The sequence below is a fragment of the Cajanus cajan genome, chromosome 3, assembly GCF_000230855.2.
Source record: "Cajanus cajan strain Asha chromosome 3, NIPB_CcT2T_4, whole genome shotgun sequence".
Classification (NCBI taxonomy): Eukaryota; Viridiplantae; Streptophyta; class Magnoliopsida; order Fabales; family Fabaceae; genus Cajanus; species Cajanus cajan.
This window is the reverse complement of record NC_138519.1, coordinates 7,378,202-7,402,209: the sequence shown is the minus strand read 5'-3', so window position 1 is coordinate 7,402,209 and position 24,008 is coordinate 7,378,202. Positions and strand designations below refer to the sequence as shown.

The 24,008-nt window shown below is 32.5% G+C and overlaps 3 protein-coding genes and 1 long non-coding RNA gene across 11 annotated transcripts; 3 read left to right on the top strand and 1 right to left on the bottom strand.

Moving 5' to 3' along the window:
- Positions 1-1,749: 1,749 nt before the first annotated feature.
- On the top strand, positions 1,750-6,719 carry LOC109818615 (uncharacterized). Its single transcript, XM_020384138.3, has 2 exons — positions 1,750-2,122; positions 5,103-6,719. Exons 1-2 carry the CDS (start codon positions 1,880-1,882, stop codon positions 6,363-6,365), a joined length of 1,506 nt encoding a protein of 501 aa, XP_020239727.1. The 5' UTR covers positions 1,750-1,879; the 3' UTR covers positions 6,366-6,719.
- Positions 6,720-7,785: 1,066 nt separating this feature from the next.
- LOC109818616 (Polynucleotidyl transferase, ribonuclease H-like superfamily protein) lies at positions 7,786-13,949 on the bottom strand. Of its 7 annotated transcripts, none has more exons than XR_014432113.1 (9): positions 13,777-13,949; positions 12,315-12,554; positions 12,135-12,194; positions 11,908-12,020; positions 11,331-11,399; positions 10,464-10,515; positions 10,055-10,375; positions 9,034-9,149; positions 7,786-8,515 (listed from the first exon to the last, which is right to left on the bottom strand). XR_014432113.1 is itself a non-coding variant. In XM_083070312.1 (7 exons), the coding sequence occupies exons 1-7, from the start codon at positions 13,894-13,896 to the stop codon at positions 10,244-10,246; spliced, it is 786 nt and encodes a 261-aa protein (XP_082926438.1). In that variant the 5' UTR covers positions 13,897-13,949; the 3' UTR covers positions 9,928-10,243. The 7 variants fall into 7 exon arrangements, 3 of the variants coding, with proteins under 3 accessions (XP_082926438.1, XP_020239733.1, XP_020239734.1); XR_014432114.1 differs by having other exon boundaries at positions 7,786-8,454; XR_014432115.1 differs by lacking the exon at positions 9,034-9,149.
- Positions 13,832-19,994, top strand: LOC114914993 (uncharacterized). 2 transcript variants are annotated; one of them, XR_003802833.2, is made up of 3 exons: positions 13,832-13,962; positions 15,143-15,199; positions 15,314-15,546. It is a non-coding gene; the product is annotated as an uncharacterized LOC114914993 (long non-coding RNA). The 2 variants fall into 2 exon arrangements; XR_014432117.1 differs by lacking the exons at positions 15,143-15,199; positions 15,314-15,546 and adding exons at positions 16,135-16,251; positions 17,522-19,994 and having other exon boundaries at positions 13,864-13,962.
- Positions 19,995-21,214: 1,220 nt separating this feature from the next.
- LOC109818614 (uncharacterized) lies at positions 21,215-23,714 on the top strand. The gene is made up of 2 exons (XM_020384137.3): positions 21,215-21,475; positions 22,376-23,714. Exons 1-2 carry the CDS (start codon positions 21,272-21,274, stop codon positions 23,300-23,302), a joined length of 1,131 nt encoding a protein of 376 aa, XP_020239726.1. The 5' UTR covers positions 21,215-21,271; the 3' UTR covers positions 23,303-23,714.
- The last annotated feature ends 294 nt before the right edge of the window (positions 23,715-24,008 follow it).

Below are 24,008 nucleotides of genomic sequence, written 5' to 3'. Positions count from 1 at the left end.
TATTTTATATTTTATGAATTGAATATTTGTCACATTTATATTATTCAGTCAAATTTTGTGAAATATTTCAAATTTGGTTTAAAACTTAATTTTTTTGAAATTAATAAGTATTTTTAGTATATTTAATAATTTAATTTTTGAATAGATGGTTGAATATAAAATATGATAAAAATTGAATAAAATTAATTTTTTTAATTATAAAAATTTATTAGAGTGTTTATTTTACGGATTATTGGCAATTTTCTATTTGCTAATCATTCTGGTACGTATGTACCTTTAAGATATTTGGTTATGCTTATAGACTTGGATTATTGTGGTTGTATGAGTTAGGGATCAACTTTGTTGACAAATATGTACAAAGAGTTATGCGTGTCCACTAACTATGACCACAAGAAAATAGGTGGTGCATGTACATTGTTGCAAGTATGGACATGGTATCAGTTCCCAATATTTGCACGACACCCACCTCTATCTATTATTGGTGTTTCTCTAGGTGCAACATTAATAAGTATATAATTTGTAGTATATTTAACATATTAAGCTTTAAAATTTAATTAGTATGTTATACTAACAATGTTGTTATCAATGTAACATGTGGAATAATAACTTGCATAAACATAAAGAAGGAAAAAAATAAAATTGTGAAATATCAAAATATTTTGGACCAATGAGGTCAATAAGATGTAAGAATTTATTTATTAATTGATAAACTTTTTTAATTATTTTTTTTTGATATTGATATAGTAATCATTTTTGTTTAATGTAGATTATATGACAATCATATATTCAATTGTTGTCAACATTACCTCCTTACCATCTACAAGACTTTGCAGTTTGAGGGATTGTTTGTCCTTTAATTGACTTTCACATTGTTGAGTATCATTATCCATATCGTGTAATGCGACAATCTAACATAATTCAACATATTTCTTCTACTCTAATTCATCATGATAAACTGCACTATCTTATTTTATGAGACAAGGATGATGTTGACTGAAATATTACACACTTTCAATTTGTTCAGGAGTGACAATCATGATTGAATCATGTATGGACACAAGATGTGTATGATAAGTCATAGTTAAGTTTTAACTCTGAGTACATGATTTGATATAAAAAACATACTTGACGATGGATGACACATCGTACCGTGAAGAATGCATATGTGGTTAGTATATTTTCCTTTATTAGTTTATTAATTTTATTAATTAATAAAAATGACATTTTTTATTTGTTATTTTAGACTAATGTGTTCAAGCACATTTATCACGGTATCAACTCAAAACATATAGATGTTTTTGATTTTTCTATCATGAAAGAGAACATCACAAATTGTTTAGAAGTTTATCACGAGGTGCATGAAGTTATTTACCCTTCTACATTAGCTCCACCTCCATCACAACAAATGCATATGTTGTTATCCCACTTAAGTTAATTTTTTATTTTAAACTTTAAATTTTAATAATAATATACTAAATTTTATTTATAAGGTAAGTTAAAAAAGATCCACACATATATTTAAAAATATAATTATTGAATTATATAAAATTAAATTTATTAATCTATTAAATATAAAATAAAACTTTTAAATAACCTAATAAATTAGATCAAACTTAAAAATAAAAAATAAAAAAAGTCAGGTCAAATTAGACCTAATAAAAAACTCTAATATATAATAAATCTAATTTATGCTTTAATTTTATAAAATAAGCTGAGATGAAATATTTTTATCCTAGTATAAGGATAAAGTTTACGGAGTGAAACGACTAGCAAACCCTGCGTTGAATCAGGTGGAGAAGGTGTGTCCGTTGATTTTCCCTCTACTTCCTTCGTCCTCATCGTTCACAGGAAACACTCACCAGACTGCGCAATTGCAGCGATGGATTATTCGGGCTACAACTACCAGCACCAACCGCAACATCAACAACATTCCTATGGCTACGACCCTTCTCAGATCCAAATCCAACCCTACGATCAATCCTATGCCTATCAACAATACTACGCCTACAATCCCCAATACGCCTATTTCCCCAACACACACCAACCCCAATTTCAATACCAACCCGAACCCCCTCCTCTTCACCCTCCCGGCGTCAACCCCACCGCCCCCGAACCCGCTCCGGTACGTTTCCCCTTCCAATTCTTCATTTTTTTCTCTCTAGGTTTTACGTGCTTAGTTAATGGCTCGTGACCTAATTCAATTGTGGCTTCGCCCGTGTAATTCAATGTAATGGGGTTCATCAATCTGTAATGAATTTTTATTTTTTATTTTTTGGTTGATTTCGAGTTTCAACCATATGTTATCCTGAAAGATGTTTGCTGAATGTGAGGGTGGTGTGTGAGTCAAGTCTTAGGACTATGAGTCTTCACTAAATTGGATGACCTATAGAATCCTTATGGGAAAGTAGTTTTTGATTTTGTTACGACGGAAGCACGTGAGAAGAGATTAAACAAAAAGACTAGTTCATTTTGTGAGGGAGTATCGAGGATTACGTGCGGGAATGTGATTCCTATTATTCTACCCAATGTGGGTAACAGGTTTTACTGTACTTGAATTTGCTGTCTCTATTGCAATCATGGCTTTTAAAAAACGGTCCACAACTGCACTGTGGAGCAACATGGTTTTTGACTCACCGCAAGTGCATTACAACTGCAATTGCTATCGCATCAACCACATTTTTCCGCAATGTCAAGGATTGCAATGAAACAAATTTAAAACCTTGATTGCAATTGTGTCTTATATGATATTAATGGTGTTGGTGGCTTCTTGTTAGTTCTCTGAATTATGTAAAGTTAGTTCTTTTCTTAAAATGGTTGCTCGCGAAGTTGTCTTCTTCTTCCTTTTTAATTGGACATGTTCAATGATGCCAAAAATTTATTACTTAAGGGTTTGTTTGTTGTTATTGTTGTTGACTTGTTGCTGTGGGTGTGACTATCTTTAATGTTGTTATTCTACTAATTTTGCTTGAAGATCATTGCCAGGGAAAAAAGCCCTTTTGCTTGTATCCCTGGCACTAAACAAGATTAGTTGAACTGACAATGGTTTGAGTTTACACATCTTTGTTCCAAATAAAAGCTTTGGCATAGGATATTTTACATACAGCAAAGGGCAAAGGGTTTGTATATAATATTGCTCCAGTGTGGTCATTGAAAGAGTTGTATTATATTCTATGCCAATTATTTTGGGCTTTTAATTAGCTCTGGAAAGTTGCTTCGGTGTAGATGGAACAAGATGATTTAAGATAGATTGAGTCAATGTTAAGCCATCTGATATGGTTTATTCCTCCTTGACTCAGTTCAGCATATTTGCTGCTACACCACACCAACATGACAGTTTCTCAATTTACTACCAAAAGGGAAAACAAAAAACATTTGAAGTAAATAGAAAAGGCTGATTGAAGATTTTGCAACTCACTTTTTAAACATTTTGTTATGCTTTTAGAGAGAATAGCTTGCGGTGCTCCCTCAGCCTCTTTTGGGACCTTCTCTGGACAAAAGATTGATACTGGATTAGGTATTATATCCTCCGCTTTTCATCTAAAACCTTCAGAAGATGTTGAGAATTCTGCAAACTTGGCCACAACACCCTAGAGTGACCAGATAAAGACAGGAGTTGCATAATATAAGTCTAACTATTGTGGCTTATATCATATCTTTGAATCCAACTAATGCTGCATGGTGGTGGGTCTTTGCTGGTTGCTTTAGAGCTGATGTGGGCATCAGATTAGCTTGTTTCTCTTCTTAACTGTCTGGCCTTTCAAAGTATTAATGCAGTGCCTCACAGTTTAGAACAAGAAACTTTTCTCTCTTTGTTATGCATTGGATATAATTCTTATTTGATATGCTTTGTTTTTTCTTGTCAGAGGATGTTTCTTTTCAGTTTCAGACTTAGGGAAGCATTCAGCATATTATCAGGACCTTAAATTGACAACTTGTCAAGGATTGCTAGATCAACAATACTTGAGGCTCATAAAGATAGGCATGAATTGGCCCAAATCCCTGGTTGATGGATGGGTGTATTTGTTGGATAGAAAATTATGAAGAAATGATCTGAGCCATGGATTTTATCTTGACCATACTGATGGAAATCCATGTTTGCCACGTGACTTGTCAACTAGAATCTGATTTTCAATAAAAGGAGAATAAAATAATTTGATAAGTTTAACCACACCAATGCATTCTTCAACGTTTTTGTGGTGTTTCTTTGATCTTCTAATAATGCTGTTCTGTTTGGAGATGAAATCAACAAGGATAGTTATAAGAAAGCTGGAACATTTATAAATACTGGATCCTGTTGCTTCTACTAGTCTGCATTTAAATTTTGGAAGGAGTCTTGTACATGAGGCACCCACCACTAATTTGAATTTTGGATGGGAAATTATAAGTCAAGGATTGGAAAGGAAATCAAAAGTGAAGAAGCGTTTAATCAAATTGTCTAGTTAATTTTCCATTTCATTGTATTCTGAGATCTATTTAAATGCTAATTATAATGATCATTGACAAACACTGAAGGCATTTAATTTTTAATTGAATTGATGGTTAAGGATTTTTCTAGTGAATGCCAACCTTGAAGTGTTTCATATTTCAAATTTTTATTTCAAGATACATAGACCGAACTATATGTAAGGATTAGAATTGTTCTTGAAATTGTTGTTGTCTTGGGAAGCAGTTTCAGAGACATAATTGTTAATGTTTGGGAAAATTTAAATGGCTTTCCGTTTTAGAATTTTCCTTGATTATTATCACCTTTCTAAGTCAGATATATCCTTCTCTGAACCAATTTCATGTTTATCAATAACTCCTTTCTCCGGTATTTGCATGGCTTTAGGAATAATGATCTTTTCATCAATTGACTTATATTTAATCATGTTGACGGATTATTGTGGGTAGGATGAATTACTGAAACTTTTAAGTCTTATAGCTGTTTTCTTTTACATTTATCTCTCTGAATATCACTACCCTTGTGATATTGTATCATTTGTGTGCACATCTCGTCATTCTAATCATTTCCTCTTAAATTTCCTGTTCATTCATTCCTGATTACTGTAACCATATAAAAATATGCTTGAATTCATATGTGAACGGAATACCTTTTTTTACAGACTGGGCCATCACAATACAGAGGTAGGGGTGGCAGGGGTGGTAGACCATTTAGAGGGGCTGGTCGTGGTCGAGGCCATGGTAGGGGACATGGTGTGGGTGGTGGTAGGCACGTACCATCCCATTCTTCTGGACCTGCAATTTCTAATCTGCCAGGTGCACCTGTTGCTGCTGGGGCTACTTCAGTGGTAGAACCGTCATCATCTGTCTCTGTGCAAAAGCAATTACCTAAACCAGCTCGAGTGCAACCACCAGTACCACCACGGAAAGCATGTTGTGAAATTTGTAAGGTTGAGTGCAATACTCCAGAAATTTTGGAGCAACACAGGAATGGGAAGAAACATCAGAAGAATATGAGGGTGCATGAAGAATTGCAAAGGCGCAATGCTATAAATGGACAACAGAGTGGACAGATTCCTACTTCTGAATTGAATTTAACAGATCAACCTGAGAAAGTTCAGGAGTCTGAGAAAAATGGACCCCCCAAACAAAATATGGCCACTGGGGTTATTGTTGATAATCACAAGAAGGAAATACAGCTGCAGAATAATGCAGGAAACATATCTGAGGTTCCAGCTGAAGTGCCTGAAGGGAAAACCATAGATAACTCTGCTGCAGGAAGCCGAGGATTGAAGCGGAAGAAGAAAGGAGGAAAAGGAGTTAAATACATGAGAACTAATGATGGTTCAAAGGCAGTGGAACCTGCACAAACTGTGTCCTTTAAATGTGAGCTGTGTGATGTTAAATGTGAGTCACAAGTTGTTTACCAGAGTCATGTGACCGGAAGAAAGCACTTATCAAGATTAAGGCGTGCTCATGAATACCAAGCTTCATCTGGAGTAGGCCAGCAGCAACCTCTATCTGGAGCGCACTTGGGGCTTCAAGCACTTTACCCAACTGACATCAATGCTCTGTCTAATGCAATTAATGCTCAAGTCCAACAAGGTGATAATGATCCACAGGTACTTTTGGCTCAACTCCTGATGACTGTGCTATCGCAAGGACAAGTTCCAGCAACAGCACCATTGGCAGGTGCCGTGGCTGCTCAGGTGCCAGCACCCACATCTATGGCTGGACCGAGTTATGAACCCCAGTTGTTGCAGACACAAGTATCCGGAATCACAGCACATGTTCAGATGGAGAATTCTTCTGGGGGAACAAAATCTGAGCTGTTACCTGTCCCACTGGGGTCAAACACTCAGCCAGGTTCAAGTGTCAGCACCCAGATTGAAGGTGGAGGTTCTGAAACTAAACAACAGGTGTAAAATTTTCCAAGATAGTTCAGGTGTGACACCCGTAGTCAATTCAGGTGCAGAAAATGACCAAATACCTTTAGAATGTGAAGCTCCCATCACTTGGTTGGACCAAAGAAGATTCAATCATTCTCTCTTTAATTCTTCACTTTTTTTGGATCAGGATTGTTAATTATCTGTTACTTTCTTTTCTATCGGGAAGTTTTAATACCGTAGGAATTGCTCAGGAATGTTAGGATGTGCTAGAAATCCTTTTCGTTACTACAATGTGTAAAACACCTTTGAGTAGTCGTTGAGGGGGCTGGATTAATGGACGTAAATGGTTGTTAAACTTGATAGTTGACGTAAATTTTTGGAATTTCTGTAGACTCAAACTCGTAAACTTGGAAGAGTTTAATTATTATAAAAAATAAGATAAAATGGCAGTTACCTCTCTTAAGGTTTCTTTAAGTGATATACATCTTTTTAATTTTAAGTAAATATTAATATTTTTCATTTATTCATTCAAGAGGTATATATAATCATTTATATAAGATAATATCATTTGTACATTATTATATTATTAAGACAACGAATTATTAATACAAATGTTAATAATTAAATAAGATTTGATATCTTATTCAATTTTAATTAACAAATTATATTTTAAATATAATGTGTGGTGATTTAAAAAAATATACAAATTTTAAGAAACAATTTCAAAGGATGAGTTGAAAAACTATTATTTTCAAATTTGTAGAACAATGAAAATTTTTATAAAAAAAATAGAACATTACATGTAATTTAAAAACAAATAATAAATACATATATGATTGATAAAATATAATTTTTTTTTCTTTCACTTTAATTAATAACGTTACTCTAAGGTGAATAATTTCTAAAAATTAGATTTAAAAGTGAATTTTTTTTTAAAAAAAATGTCATTAAAAAGACATTATAATATATATGCATAACATAATACTCTTATACAACAATAATTTAAAATTTCAATGAAAAAAGGTAATAATAATATATAATTTCTTTAAGTTCCTAAAATGGAGAGAAGCCTGGAAGGTGGGTTTTGGAGGGAGATTGGGCGGGAGACAGGTGTTATGTTGGGGGTTTTGGGGACAAGTTGGGTAAGAAGGTAAAAGAAATCCCAACCATCCATTTATATATATAAGGGTAAAATAATTGGTTTTTATCAGAAATCATGAAAGCAGAGTGGAGGAGGGTAAACTAAATCAGATTTTTTGGAAAATGTGGATTATTAATATATTATTATTCCGCATCAATGTTCTAGCACTGAATTTGCATTTCAATTTTTGGGTTTATGTCTCCTATTAACGTCCAGCTTCACTATCAATTGGCAAATTACTTTCAGTCTCTATTTATTGTCATTTTGTAGCAGTTTTGAACTGCCATAGAGGAACGTGTAATAAACAGTCAGAAATGACGGTTTGCAACAGTTTTTTAAATCATAAATTGACTGTCACTAGCTCAAAATAACCTCATGCCAGTGACATGTTTCAATTCTTTTACACCTTGAATTTAGCTTTCATCCCACGATCAGAATTTCAAACCCTTCCTAAATCATACTATACTTACCCACGTGGAACCAAGAATGTTAAAAACACCTTGTTGGACCATCAACTCTGATGGTCTTTTGCAACAATCAAAACTGATGTCTATTTAGCACACAACCTTGTCCTCCATACTCTTCCCAACCATATTATAGAACTTAATTTGTTCTTTCTTTGTAAAAAAAAGTAATAAACAAACAACTACAAATTCTCCACATCCTTAGGTTTAACACACCACCTTACCGACCAAATCTCTCTCCAACACAATTTCTACTGCTCATATCCAAGATCATTGGGTTTGAGCTCTCAAAAGATTCCCATCCACCTTGAGCATTCATTCCTTTCAAACAAAAAAGTTAATTTGTCGTCTACATCTCAAATTACTCTCTGCTCTATTATCCATATCTCAAACCATTCTTCTTCCAACTCAAACATTTCTCTAACTGCGATCTTTACCAAATATGCTATAACCCAGTTATTTGATGCAGCAAGCACTTCATAATTCAACAAGCGATCAAGTCAATCCAACTTGTTGCATCCTGTAATGGTGGAAAGCTAGACGTGAAGAACAAAACAAACAGAGATGAAACAAACTTCCACCTGGTACACAAGTATACAACAGAAACGTGAATTACCGGTGAACTGGAACACTATGCTGTAGGTAAACGAATTTATTTAACTGACGTGAAAAAACAAGTTGGAGCACCAAGACTCAACACAACAAAAAATTCAGTTGTAACATCATACTTCCATGCATAAATTTTCAAGCAAGTTTTTTATTTAAGTTAATTAGAATGTAATGACGGATCAGTTTTTTAGACAGACATCAAATCACAAATCACCATGTCATTTATGAAATAATTTCTGATTGACAGTGTAAATCTTTATAATGCTTAAAAATTAAACTCCCATTATTGATGTTCATAAAACAGTATTCATACAGGCCCTTCCTTCCTTGTTTCAGCATTTCCTTTAGAAAATCGCGAAGGAAATAGAGTAAAACAAGGTAACAGTTTAGTAATTATTTGTAAAAACATATAAACTAAAATGTAAATAAAAATCAAACCAAAGGCACACCAAGTATGCATGAGATTTCATTTTCATTTTTAGAAGCTTACTCTGTTCCTGAAAATGAACTCAAATTCCGAAATAGTGATGGTGAGTCATATTCAAGGCCACCTTACAGACTGGTTCCAAAAATCATTCCAAGTCTTGATATATCATAGGATTCTCCCTACATGAAGAATAAAATGTTATTTTGTCTAAAGGTATAGTTCAAGTCACCAATCATTGGTGCCAATCAAGATGACTAATTTTATTTTGCTTCATATTACAACAAAATTGTTGAAGTTAGAGTTTGAATATCTCTGTTTTGACAAAAATAACTGAACTAGAGGGATATGGAAGTCAAGTGTTTTGTTCTTTGCAATTGGGGACTGTTTTTGGGTTAGGCTCCACCCTTTTCTTAAGACCTTGACAATGCTTGCGATCAGAGTAGTTAATAATGGTTACAATTGTTACTAATACACTGTCACCTAATGGAGCCTCCTTGCTCCCAAAGGTTGTGGCATGGAGTGTGACCATCACAATAGCCCCAGGGATCCACATGTGGCTTGTAAATGGTATCTGGCCATGTGACATGTCCATATGGTCAGATCTCATAGTTATCTCGCTTGCCTTCACAAAACAGTAACCTATATCTTGTTTGAGTGATTTTTATGAGGGAGAAGTGTTCCTCCTCCATTCCCCTCAACTAAAAAATGTTCCTACCTGAATTTGGGGCTAGGAAGGGGAAATGAATCATTCTTTGGTTATGAAAAGTTATTAATACATGCCCAAAATTTCACACTATTTTTATTCCGGTCAACTGTGTTAACGTTTATATATTTGATTCACAAGCTAGTATTTATTTGCTCAATTGTTGCTAGCCTGATAACCTGACATTACTAGGTAACCCAAGATTCATACATTCTTAACTAGTATCAAAGGTGAAATTTTGGGTGTGCATAAAATTAAAAAAAATAAAAAAGAATTCATACAATACTAGGTAACCCAAGATTCATACATTCTCAAATAATATAAAAAATTAAAAAATTACAATATAATGAAGAATTGGAAGGAGAAAGGGGGAAAATTCACCAGAGCGGGACCGAGAGCAGTGGGGTTGAAGCTGGGGAGGGTGAAGAGGAGCGGGTTTGGTTGGAGTATCTTTCTCTTTTCTCAAAACATTCTCATGCACACATGCAATTAGTGTAAACATAAAGGAATGGTACAAGCTTTACCATACACCACCATAAAAGCTAACAGCACAAAGCAAACATTCTAAGATTAATCTTCATCCGAGAATAAATCACCATCTTTAGGAGGACCCCTTTGAAGTTTTGCTTGTAATTCTAGATTCTTGGGCAAAACAAGTTCAATACCCTGACCTGACGAGGAGAAATATTTCTCTAGTACCATCTGTTTAAAAAAATGATAGACTCATCATTCTAGAAATGTATGAATGAAATAGATTGCCAAAAAGGCACCAAATACAATCTTCACTTACCATGGCAGCATAGGCATCAAGTTTCTTCTGCTGAGAGGACTTACTTAACCCCCTGAAAGAGTAATAAATGTGTCAATTCCCCAATAAAATACTAAATTCCATAGAGATTGACATCTTTCTTAAAGGACTCTTTTAGTATTAAAAAAAATGAATCTTTATTTGACTCTTGCATCCAATTGTAACTACTACTTCCTTTGATACCAATCATTCCTATAGATCATAAGGTGCCTCCCCTAGTTATAGTATCTTTGGGCGGCTGTTGGTAGGAGCTTTAATCCCCCAACATGTCATTTTCCCATTCCCCATTAGAGCCCAATAGATCTCCTATTCACATACACATAATAAAAAGAAGGGTTCAGAAGTTAAGCACATAATAACTTCAGTGGAATAAGAACCATGCTAGTGTGAGGGTTAATATAGCATCTTTGTTCATAGGCAAAGAATAGTATACCAAAATGGCCTCAAACTACATAATAAGAATAAGAATTTATAATACATTTCACAGGTTTTGGAGATAAGATGCACATTTCTTCATAAGGAAGTTTTCTGTCCCGGTGACGGTTTTAATTTCTACCTATTAAATTAGTTTTTTAACGCATAAGATGCACATTTCTTCATAAGGAAGTTTTAATTTCAAAAAGATCCTTTATGTCCATTACGTGCACTAAAGAATAGTAAAAACAAAATCCTGCAGGCAGTATAACCATTTTGTGTAAACTTTTCACTTTGGTGATAAAACTGATAATGTCCTAGATGCCTAATCATTGCCAAGATTATCATATCACTTCAAAAATTAGCCATTTCAAACAAAAAAAATAAATTGCAAAGAATATAATACAATCAATAAAGAAGTTTGAAAACAATTACATATTGATCATTCGATCTACGGCTTCTTTTGTTGTCCCACGTTCATCCTGTAGATATACTCTCCAACCCCTGAAATAAATTTTATATATCAATAGAAATTAAGTTACTAATATAAGTAATTATATCAATTCAATAAACCATTATAAGGAGCCATTCAGATACATTATTCAAATTTATTGTTAGTTATGGAAATGTATGAGCCATAGAAAAATAAAGCAACTTAGGTCAATCACTGAATATTATAGGCATTTCCATAATTTGCAATTCCGGGGGTTTGGCAGCTTGAAAAATGAAGATTACAATATATATATATCAAGTGAGAGGAAATTAATCTAAGGGTTATATTTTAACCCTCTCATCTCTCATAATAAATTCCCTCTCACTTGATATACTCCCTATATATATATATATATATATATATATAAACTGACATTGAAGAAGAATGTTACTTGTGAACTATGATCAACATATAATGAATAATTCAGCCTAATGTTATACATTTTCATACTTTGGAATTCATAAACAAAGATAAAAGAATTTAAACCGTCAAAGCTTAATTAAAATGCAAATGCCTTACCTCTCAGCAGCTCGAACAGCAAGCCTTCCAGCAACACTTCGGACTTTATTCGACTGCGGTGTTTCCTTCCCATCAAAAGATTTTGGAAGTCCAATTATAAACTCATCAACCTCCTAAAGTTTCAAAATCCTGTCAATTTTAAGGTTGTGCAGCCTGATAGACACTGATCCAATTTTCAAGCAATCCAAGAGAAAATAAATAAATAAATAAACAACAAGAATCCACACCTCTTGTCCAGCAATGTTAATAATCTTGACCTCAAGCTTCTCTCCTCGTAGTTCCAAAACCTAAATCAACTACAGGATTATCAGGAGAAATGGCAAATGAAACAAAAATAACATAATTCATAACAGCACTCGCAGCAATGAACATATATTAATTGAAAAGAGAAAAGAGGAATTGGTTACGGTTAAAGGACGAATGGAGAAGCCTTTGCTGAGGGCAAGGCCAGTGCGAGCCAACCCCAAGTCGAGTCCAAGGCTGAAGCCTCCTCTCCATTGCGGTTCTCTCTTCCTCCGAAGCGCGTTTGGGGGAAGTTCATCCAAAGTTATTGCCTTTACTCTGCTTTTACCGTTCTGAGTCACCCCAAAAGATGGGACTTTTGTTTCATTTGAAGAAGAAAGGAACAGTTTCAGGGGTGGCGCATGCTGCATCCACATTGTTGCAACCATGCTTAGTTTATACATATCGTTTTTGTGCAAGAATTGCAGCTGGAATCGAAAAGGGGTTCCACTGGTTATGCCTTTTGTGGGCCAGTATCTGCACAACCCTAATAATCAGATCAAATGCAACTTACAATGGTGAGTTTTTACAATTTACCTAATTTGATGGTTTTTTTTTTCATTTTGCATTTCTTCAAAGGATATTTTCGATCACCTAATTTGTTAAAGTGGATGTGTCAGCTAGTTCTCTTAACTTGAAATTTTCATACTCTGATTTTTCCGCTGAGTTTGAGAGATTTTGTTTTACACTTTAGATTGTTTTTCATTATTATGGGCAAACCTTCTACACTGGTAAAACTATAGGCTTTAATTTTATTTTATTTTTTACAAGTATTATGATTTATGTGAATTCCTATCTTAGATTTATCATGACTTTGTAATGATTGGTGCACGGAGATCCAGCATTCTTATAATGACATTTTCATTTTCAATTAAAGTTTGGTATCAACATTTTCTTATTTTGCTTGGCCTTTTGTTTCATGAAGCTTTGATGGGATGATTTCATTGGATGATGTATCTCCTCAAAAATAAAATAAATTCAATTATTACATGCTCTTTAAGAAAATGAAATCAAAGAACAAAGAAAATGGAATTTATAGACAATTATAATGATAAAACAATGAGTAAAAAAAAATAAGTTTGAAACTTGTCTCAAATGAAAACAACATGATTAAAGGTCATATAAATCTTGTAATTGAAATGGAAGAAAAAAAATAGAAAAAAGAATAAAAAAATTTGTTACCACATATCATAAAATAAACACAAAGGGAAAATTTTTAAAATTTTCTATTTTAAGTGTTAATATTTTATTATGAGATGTGATGTTTTGTTAAAATGAAAACACTCATAATTAAAACACGGAAATCATACAAAATTATATATACAATACATCCTATCGGGATTCGGGAGTGAAACGAATTCGTGAACCTAATTTCACTAAAGCAGAAAGATGTAACGTCATTTGCAGAGACGTTGGGGGTATAATTGAAATCCTAGTCTGAAACAAGAGCGATGGAGAATTAACAGTTGCAACCCTAGCGTAGGGTGGTTATTCGGGAAATCAGAAACGGAAAAGGCAAAAGCAGATAGAGTTATCGAAAGACGGGAAATCGGAGAAGGAAAGGAAAAGTGGGAGAGGAGAATCTACCTGAGGCTGAGATGAGAGTGGAAGCAGCGGAGTTGGGTGTTGCAGCCTTGGCGCTTTCACCGCTCTCAGTCTCGTTCGCGCACAAGCACGGATTTTCACATGAATCAATGTAGAGCGCATGCAATTGTATACTACAACCTCGAGCACTGGATTATTACTTCCCTTTTGGCTTCGACTTGTCCTAAGGTAATATGACTAATGACTAATGAGTCGGTCGCCGCCATTTTTTTTTTTTTTTTTTTAAATTATGTTTTGTTTTTGTCATTCGTCTCGTCAATTTTTAACAAATAAATTAATATCTAAAAGTTTTATTAGATTTTATGACGACATTAATATTTCATGGGAAAAAAGGCTATGGGTATGAGTGTCGTTGATCATGGTAAGAACACTAGTTAAAAAATCAACAATATAAATTTTTTTTATTGAAAATCATACTATAAGTATTTTGAAAATACATGAAATGGTGTATTAATAAATTTTAAATTTTTTTTACTTCTATATTCTTCACTAGTGCTTTTTAATATGATTAATTCATTTTTAAAAATTTGAAGAGATAATAATAATAATAATAATAATAATAATAATAATAAAAAGAATAATAATAATAATAATAATAATAATAATAATAAAATATTAACTATTTCTCATCATTTTAATTGTGGTTGATTTGTTTTTGGAATAGATAGAGGAAAGATAATAATTGACATTCATATCATTTAATTGGTTGGTTGTTTGTTCGTCATATATTTCATAATTTGGGAAGTTATTCACTTACTTTTTAAGGTAGTAGTTCATATTAACATAATGTATCATTGTGTTGACATACATGTATTGTCCCATGTTTAGAGTGATTAAATCGCATTAAAGTACTGACATGTGTCTTGGATTAATCATGTTGGACCATCTCTTGTAATAGGTTACCCTTAACAATAGGTCTAAATTCAAGTAATTTGATATTTTCTAAATTAGATCATGACTTTGTAACTTAAATGTTACACTTGCTCCGAGTCACTTTGTTGTCGAAGTCAATGTTTTATGCATCTTGATTCTTGAACTCAAAATTAATAGTTAATGTTTTTTATTATTTTCCTTTGAGTGTCCTTAGTTACTTCATCTTGGTATATTACATGTTTCAAATTAAAGTGTTGATATAAATGCCACTTTCTCTCTCAAAACTTGTGCGTGAATAGATTGACCTAAAAAAGTCTACCACTCGCTCCTATAATGTATAACAACTTTTTTGCTTCTACTATTTACAATTCTTCATTACTAAATATACTCCAGATTTCTTTAATAATTTTACTTGATCACCCTCTCTTATTACTCATATTTTGTCGTTTCCTTTCTTTGATTTCTTTTTCTATAGTTTTGCATTCATTGACATTCTTTGAGAAAAGGGAACTCTCTGCCTCATGCACACTTTGTAAGACCCGCTTCTTTTTTTCCTCCTTCCCCTCAACACTCTCATTTTCTCCTCACTTCCTTTCCTTGGTTTCAAATTCTTTAAACTTCCTGGTGGTGATTGTTGTGGTTGAAGGTGTGGAGTAGAGACATGAGGAGCTAGTTGGAAGCGCGAACCTCCTTGCTCTTCTTCTTTCCCTTCTCTTCCCCGGAGCTTGGATTTTTCTTCTTCCTTTTTTATAGTAATACCATCTCTATATATATCTAGAGAAAGAATTTGCATAATTACAATTATTGAATAAAATAACAAATAACAACTTTATTCTAAAATCATTTGACTCATTTTTTCTACTGATCTTATGTAATACTTAGTTGTCCTTCTTTAATGATATATTTCTATCATATATGATGTTCTTGACTTTTGGTTTAATATTTCATACATTTGACATTATCACCGGATGACATGGGGAGGTTTGACCCAATCTAACAAGTTATTAAGTATTTAAGTTTTAGAAATATTTTTCATATTTATTTATTAGTTTCATAGTAAATGGAGGTAACCGGTAAGGCAATGAGTTTATAGTCAAGTTTGGTAATTGAGAAAAACAAAACATGATAGACAACTAACTTTCTTGACATGTTACTTATAAACCAAATCAATGTGATATCCAAAATTTAGAGGGCCCAATGGTGTTGGTAAATGCATATTTACTTTACATTCAAGGTATTAGTTTGTGCTACTAGAAATTAGAAGCATAAGATTAAGGAGATGTTGCAACCCAAAACTTTTCGATCTCGTGATTAATGGTTTAGACATCGTTTTGAAAATCTCATCAATTAAGGAATGTCTGGACACCAGACTAATCCTTAATTAATGGTTTTAAAAATAGGTTCATGGAGACTTCCATCTCCAAATTTGACTCAGACATAACTCACTTCTTTTTGGGTGTGAAGCAGTGTCAAACTAAACTATCCAACAAGCGTTAGCTCTCCCTGAAAAGGATGTGATCCAGCCGCACCTTCCAGTACGGCTACCTTGTTACGACTTCACTCCAGTCACTACGTGTAGGAAAGGTATTAAACACTCTTACAGTGCCCTTAATCAATACCCTTATGATGAAGTTAGCAGAGTAAGAATTAATAATTTAAATATTTAATCCTCTTTATGAATTGTTATTTACATGCTTAAAATTTAAATTAAACGGTTAATACTAAAACGTATTATTTTTATTATAACAATATTTGAAATAAGGGAATAGAGAAATACCTCTTAAACGAGCTTCATTGAATCTTTAAATATGAAGATTTTTAGGTGCTTTGCGGCAACCTTTCACACTGCAATATACCTCATAAATATCAAGAAACACAATAAGAGAGATAAAATTTTCGAGTACAAAGGAGTCTTATAGGAAATCTCCCCTCTTTAAATATAGTGTCTGAGTCTAATATTTATAGACATCAGAAATGGCCAGAACAGCCCGTTCCGTAATCGGAACGGCCCATTCTGGGTCAGTCCGTTACGGGTAAAATAAGGATCTGAAATGGCCCGTTTCAGAATTGGAATGGCTCGTTTTGGTTTCGAGTTTTACTCACAGAAACCTGTGTTGGAACGACCCGTTCTAAATAAGGGTTTTTAGGCCATTTTTTATGAACTTGGAACGACCCGTTCCAAATTGGGAACGGCCCGTTCCGGTTTTGGAATAGCCCATTTTGGGCTACTAAAACTAGCTTTTTTGAACTTTAGGCCTTCTGATGTCATGTCCTATTATTTATATACTTAGGAGCTCATTTTCTTTGATAATAGAAGTCCATTTTCTTATTTGTATGCCCCTAAATGAAATTAGGTCTCTCTTGGACTTTAGGCCTTCTGATGTTGTCCTGTTGTTTCTATACTTGGGAGCTCCTTTTCTTTGATAATAGAAGTCAATTTCCTTATTTGTATGCCCTTAGATGAAATTGGGTGTCTACAAGAGAGAGGATCAAAATCAAAGATGATCACATGTAATCATATTTCACATAGATTATTCTAGCAATTTCATGTATCATGATTAAAAAGCAAACCAAGATATCTTTTAGTTTTTGGCTTTTTAGTCACGATGTTATTTTGGACCAAATGGTTTGTTGAAATGTAAGTCATTGAAGCTTTTTTTTTTTTCTTTCTAATTTTTGAAATGAATGACTAAAGGGACAACTATAAACTAAAATCAAATATTTTTATTTTTCAATTTCAAGTATTACTTTCCCTTTTATTTGAATTTTGAGCCACTTGACTAATTGTATAAATGGTTCTTTGGAAATAACTCAAAACATGATTTACAAATAAATGCCATTCTATTTCTTGCAGGCTCGAGATGTTTATAGTGTTCTAGCATGTCTAAGGAAGATGAAAATGCAAACTATGCTTCATCACTAGCTTTTTTGAGCATCTTAGAGGTTCCTAATCAAGATAAAACCCATTGTGCTTAGATGATCACATAAATTGCCAAAACTGCATTGATTTTCAAATGAAGAGTGAGGATGTGTATTTCAATGCATAATTGATATAAATGTTTATGAATGAAAAACTTAATTTCACCGGAATCCTATGAAGAGGAAGTTGAAAGTTTTGAAATTGGGAACTCACCAACGATAAGCTTCATTGACTATTATTCTTGACAGATTATTTTTGAAGATATCACATAACATATAGTGGAAAACTATTTTCAGAATGTCATCATATAACCTTTCATAATGGTGTTCATTTTGACAATGGGCATGTCATGTAGTCTGGGGAGGTTAGGAGTGGCTAAGTCAATTGAATGGTTACTGAATAATTTTTTTTATGACATCACATAACATATAGTGGAAAACTATTTTCAGTATGTCATCATGCAGTCTTTCATAATGGTGTTGGCTTTGACAATGGGAATGGCATGTGGTCTAGAAGCAAGGTTTTGCTATTGGAGGTCAAAACTGGCTAAGTCAATTGAACGGTTACCTGTTAGAATTGGTTGTTGTAGTCTTTGTTTGCAAAGTTAGTCGATAGTTTAACTTTTCTTTAATGTCATTGGTTATTTATGTTTATATTGTGTTAACATCTTTTGTCACTAAAAGTCTGAGTTTTATTTTTGTTATCTTATATTGTGTTCTATCACGAGAGACAAACCCATGTCATTATTTAAAAAAAATAGTCCTAAAAGATTTGTTAAGTGACTGATTTCTATAAACATAATGGCCTCAATGTATATTTTTTTAGTAATTACCTACTTTTCTAATCATTTGTCCCATCACTATATGCTTAAATTAAAATTCTAAGAGAAATTGTTTTTTTAAATAAGATAACATTACTTTAAATTTTAGTTATATATTGCTAATAATATAACTCTATCGTCTGTTAGGATGGTGTTCAAAGAGTTCGTTTGTTGGATGAAACTATTAGTAGAGTTCTATTGTTGGAATTGTTTAAAAGAGATAGGATGGGAACAATGGTAGTTCAGACTGTTCAGTATGCATACTTTGCGCTCTATCTTTGAAAAAAATTTCTTCTTTTTACTATGAAATATTGTGTTTTGTTTGGTAATTAATTGGTGAAAGTAAGAGTAATATGTAGGGTTTCTCTTATTTAGGTGTGGTTTTTGGGACAAATGGATATCCTCTAAAGATTTTGTACTAAGTCATATATCATGTGACCATTGAGTGATGCCCATGACGACTTTGAAACATGGGGTTACAAACATGAAACCCTTAAGAACATCTCTAATGAGTTCCAAACCATTCTAAACTCATTTGTAAGCCCCCCTAAATGAAAACCATCAACTCACATGTATTCCATCCAAAAGATTATAAGCAACATATGCAACATAAAAATCATTTCAGATGCAACATCCATGCTCTCAACAGTAAAATATCAACAACCATGGGTTTGTGTTCACCTTCTCCAAAAATCCAAACTTCACAACATGGAATTCATGTAAATCATTCTACGTCTCCACAACTCATACAACTCAAATCACCACAAATATATCACATGCAACCACTACCAACTCAAAATCATTAACCCATCTTCGACATTCAACAACCCCAAAAACCCACAACGTAAAGTTCATGCATTCTCAATATAGATGTTACTAATGGGCCAAGCAACGTAGAAATCACCACATGCAACACAAAATACATCAATCTACGAACTCCTTTTACCTCTTGATGGTCCAGAAACGAAAATAGGGAAAGAGAAGACGACGAGCTCTGTATGACTTTAGGGAGAGATCCTCAACTTTAAGAGTTTTGATCTCCAAGTTGGCCGACTGGTTCAACTACAAGGAAGAGGAAGAGGAAGGGAGACTTCAGGGGTATTCTCTTAAGGCTTCTGAAAGGGTGAAAAGAAAATAGAGATCCCTACCACTTCTTAAGAAAGCTTTATAAGACCAATTTCTCTAAGCTAAATCAATCAACTAACCACAACTCTCTACTTAATCCCACAACTTTTAGCGACTCCATAAACTTGAGTGTTACAATTTTAATATTAATCTTTTATAACAACTTTTAACATTAATCATGCATGTTATGCTATTAGACATTTTTTAGTTATTAATTATATAAATTGTTTTATATTAACTCGTTAATTTATAATGTGACAATTTAGCATTTATAACAAAATTTATTAATTTTTATATTAACTAATATTTTTAATATATTATATATATAATAAATGCTTATTTTAACATTAACTAATATTTTTATTATGTAACAATTTAACTTCCTGTAGGTTATGGAGTTGATCGAACAATTTTCGATGCTATTGTTACAATATAAATTATATATTTATCTAAATCTAAAATATTACTTATTCAAATTTTAAATATAATTTATATATTTAAATACATAATTTATCTTAAATTTTAATTAAATATAATAAACATTTAATATATGTATAAATCATCAATTCGTAAAATAAATATTTGTTAACTGAAATAATTTTTAAAGTTTTATAATAATAAAAGAAAATACATGAACTGAACAAACTTTGTACAATACTCTTTTTCAATTTAATTCTTGCCATTTTTTGTTATACAAATACAGCCAAGAATTCTCGTTGTTTGAAAGTTAAATAGTATATTTTACTTTATTTTTTTAAAAAAATTTCAAATATTTTGAGATGAAATATTTTATTTGAATGAAAAATTTATAAAAAATTTAAATTTAAATATTTGTAAAATTATTTAAAATAATAAAATTTTAATTTTTTTTAAAAAATGTAATTTTTTTAAAAAAATTTAATTTTTTTTTATATATTTTCTCTTTATGATTTTACATGTATAACTTTTATCTCTCTCCTATCTCTTAGTAATTAAATATTTAAAAATATATTTAAATTATTAAATATTTTAAAATAAATAATATTTATTTATTCAAAATTTAATTTTAAAATCTCAATATGTATATATATAATAAATTTTATTCATAATAAAAATCAAATTATCATATCTAAAATAAAAATTTAAATTAATTTATCTAAATAAAATATTTAAAAAATAATAAAAATTAAAATAATTTAAATTTTAAATTTTAAAATATTTAAAATATTTAAAATTTTCAATCCAAAACAAACACAAGCATGTGCATTTAGGAAAAAGAAAATAAATAAATTATTAAATATTTATACTAATATATAAAAGAGATATTTATTTTAATAATTACTTTAATTTTTATATTTTACTAAAGAGGACAAAGCACTTCGTGCTTTTAATAATTATACACAAATAAATATTAAAAATTATAGATAATTTTTATAAAAAAAATATAAGAAACTTTTTTTTACTTTTTAACGGATATAATAGTCCACTAAAAAATGAAGATCAAATGAATAAAAATATATCCCCTTAAAAAATAATCTTTATGCTCTTTTAATTTAAAAAATTAAAAAATAATTTATATTTTTATCAAAATCAAAATCTTTAAAATTAATAGATTAATCATAACATTAAATCAACTATATTTATTATTTAATTTTAATTTTATTTCAAAACCTTTGAAATATTGTGTATAAAAACATTGGGCAGAATCCAAGCAAAAGCTAATTAGGTTTTGAGATCCGCAAAACCTTTGAAGCACAACCATGGTTTCTCGCCCTGCCTCCAATAACAGCAACAAAACCCAATTTCAAAACCGACCGATTATGGCAAAACGGAACTCCAATGCAGGTGCGGTTTCGGTGAAGAACAAGAAGAGGGTTTGGAAGAACGGTCCTGGCGCTGCTCCCAACAAGAGCAGGGTCCAATCGAAGTATCCCGTTTCTCGTGCATCTCATACGATTCGTAAGGTATTCTTCGTCTCTTATCGCAATTCCTTTGTTTCTTTCGTCGCTTATGCTTTTGTTTGATTCGGTTTTAATTGCCTCCTTTTGGGGAAACTGTAGTGTAGGGTAAAACTCTGCTCTTTGTGTTGCGCATATTATAAATCTCAAGGCTTTACAAATTAATCGATTTATGTTCACCCGGTGTCCATCCAGTGTGTAAATATAGTTAATTATGTTTAACTAGTAGTTAAAGAGAACGTGATTGTATACCTATTATTGATTATTGATACGTGGTTAATAGTTTAATGAGTAACGTGGTTAAATCGCTTATGTAATATTTTAAAGCTCACAATTTAGAACTAATCTGTGCCTGCAGAACGTGGTTTTCACTGACCATGCATTATTTTAAGATTTATGGGAATCAATCTTATGAGCACTGAAATGTTTGATGGAGGTTATCTTTGTTGAATGTTGTTGATAGAGTCGTGAGGTTATTGAGATGTCTCATGGTAGTTAACTTTGTCTTACAAGTAAATAATATAGAGTTATAAACCACATTTATAAAGTGTATTCAACTACGGTCATTTACTCTCTGTGTCTACACATGCAGTTAACCACATGTTTGGGTGAAAACGCTGGGTGAACATAGTCTAGCGGGACGTTCAACTCTTTCCCTGCATTTCACCATGTTAATAGATAATTTGTGGATAGGATGAATTACTGAAAGTTCTCAGTACTATAGTTGTTTTCATTCATGTTTCTCTCTCTCTAATTATCATTACCGTTTTGAGTGATGCTATGTCATTTGTGTTCACATCTTTTCATTCTAATCACTCCCTCTCAAATTTCCCATTTCATTCATTCCTCAATATTGCAACTATATCAATATATTGATTGAATTCATATGTGAATTCCTATTTGCAGACTGGGCCATTTCAATTCAGAGGTAGGGGACATGGTGTGAATGGTGGTAGACATATGCCATCTCATTCTTATGGACCTGCTATAAATAAACATAAGAGTGGGCAGATTCGTACCTCCCAATTGAATTTAAGATTTAAACGTAAGAAAGTTCAGAAGTATGAGAGAAAAAAACGTCCCAATGAAACCGTGTATAAAACATGTGATTTGTGTGATGTTAAATGCATATCAAAAGAAGATTACATGCTTCACATGACTGGGTATAAGCACTTATCAAAACTATATAAAAATGATACTTATTGTGAGTTGTGTGGTATTGATTGTCAATCATTCGCAAATTACGATGATCACTTGAAAGGGAAAAGGCACTTAAGTATAGCTAACCCTTCACCTGAGTTGACTATTATTAAATGTGAGTTGTGTAATGTTAGGTGTTTATCACAAGATGAGTACCAGTCTCACATTACTGGGAAAAGGCACATAGGGAAACTATGGTTTGCTAGTGAAGTTATTGAGCAAGTTGTTTCTCAAACTGTAAACTTGGGTCTTCAAACGCATTACCCGCCTGAAATCAATGTTCTGTCTAATGCAATTAATGCTCAACTTGAACAAGGTGTTGATAATCCACAGTTACGATATGCTCAGCTCCTGATGACAGTACTGTCTAAAGTTTCAGTACCAGAACCAGTGAGAGACACCATGGCTGCTCAGACACCAGTACCCACGTCTAAGGCTGGACCAAGTTATGAACCCCAGTTGTTGCAGAGACAAATATCATCAGAAATCACAGCACATGTTAAGACTGAAAATCCTATTGGGGAAACAAATGAGCTGTTACCTGTTATTACACTGGGGTCAAACACAGAGCCAGGTTCAAGTGTCAGCACCCAGATTGAAGGTGGATGTTCGGAAACTAAACAACAGGTATAAATATTCAAGATAGTTGTGACACCCGAACCCAATTCAGGAGCAGCCAATGACCAAAATGCCTTCAGAATGTACCACCTGGTTGGACCAAAGAAGATTCATTCACTCTCTTTCTCAATTTTTCACCTTTTTGAGTTGTCATTTATTATCTGTATGTATTGCTAGCCATTCCGGTGTTTGGACATGCTAGAAATCTTTTTAGGGATTGTTGTTGGGACTGGATTAGTGCAATGATAGTTACATTTAGGATTGAAAGAGATTAAAAATTGCAGTTATTGCGTGTGGAAATTTTTCATGTAACGCTGAGGCTTGGCATATCGGTTGGCTGGTTAAAATTAAGTATTTATAAGGGCAGGTATTATTCAAAACCTGAAGCCTGAAACAAGTTGAATCTTAATTCGTCTTTTGGTTGCAATCAAGTGTCGCAAATGAAGGGATAGTGGAGGAGGGGGCAAATTAAAGAATTAGATTTTTTTTTTAAATGTTAATTTTATAATGATTATGGTTAGGAACGGGATGAGGTTTTTGTTCTATTCAGGTATCAATTTTTCAGTAGTGAAGCATATCTTCCAATTTTTTTGGCTCATACATTAATTTATATTAGCAGTCTTATTTAAACTATTGGTAAACAGGACCGGGTTACCTCGTAATACAGGTGGTGTTTTTTTATTAATTAGTTATCAATAAAGGCTTGCATTGACGCAAATTA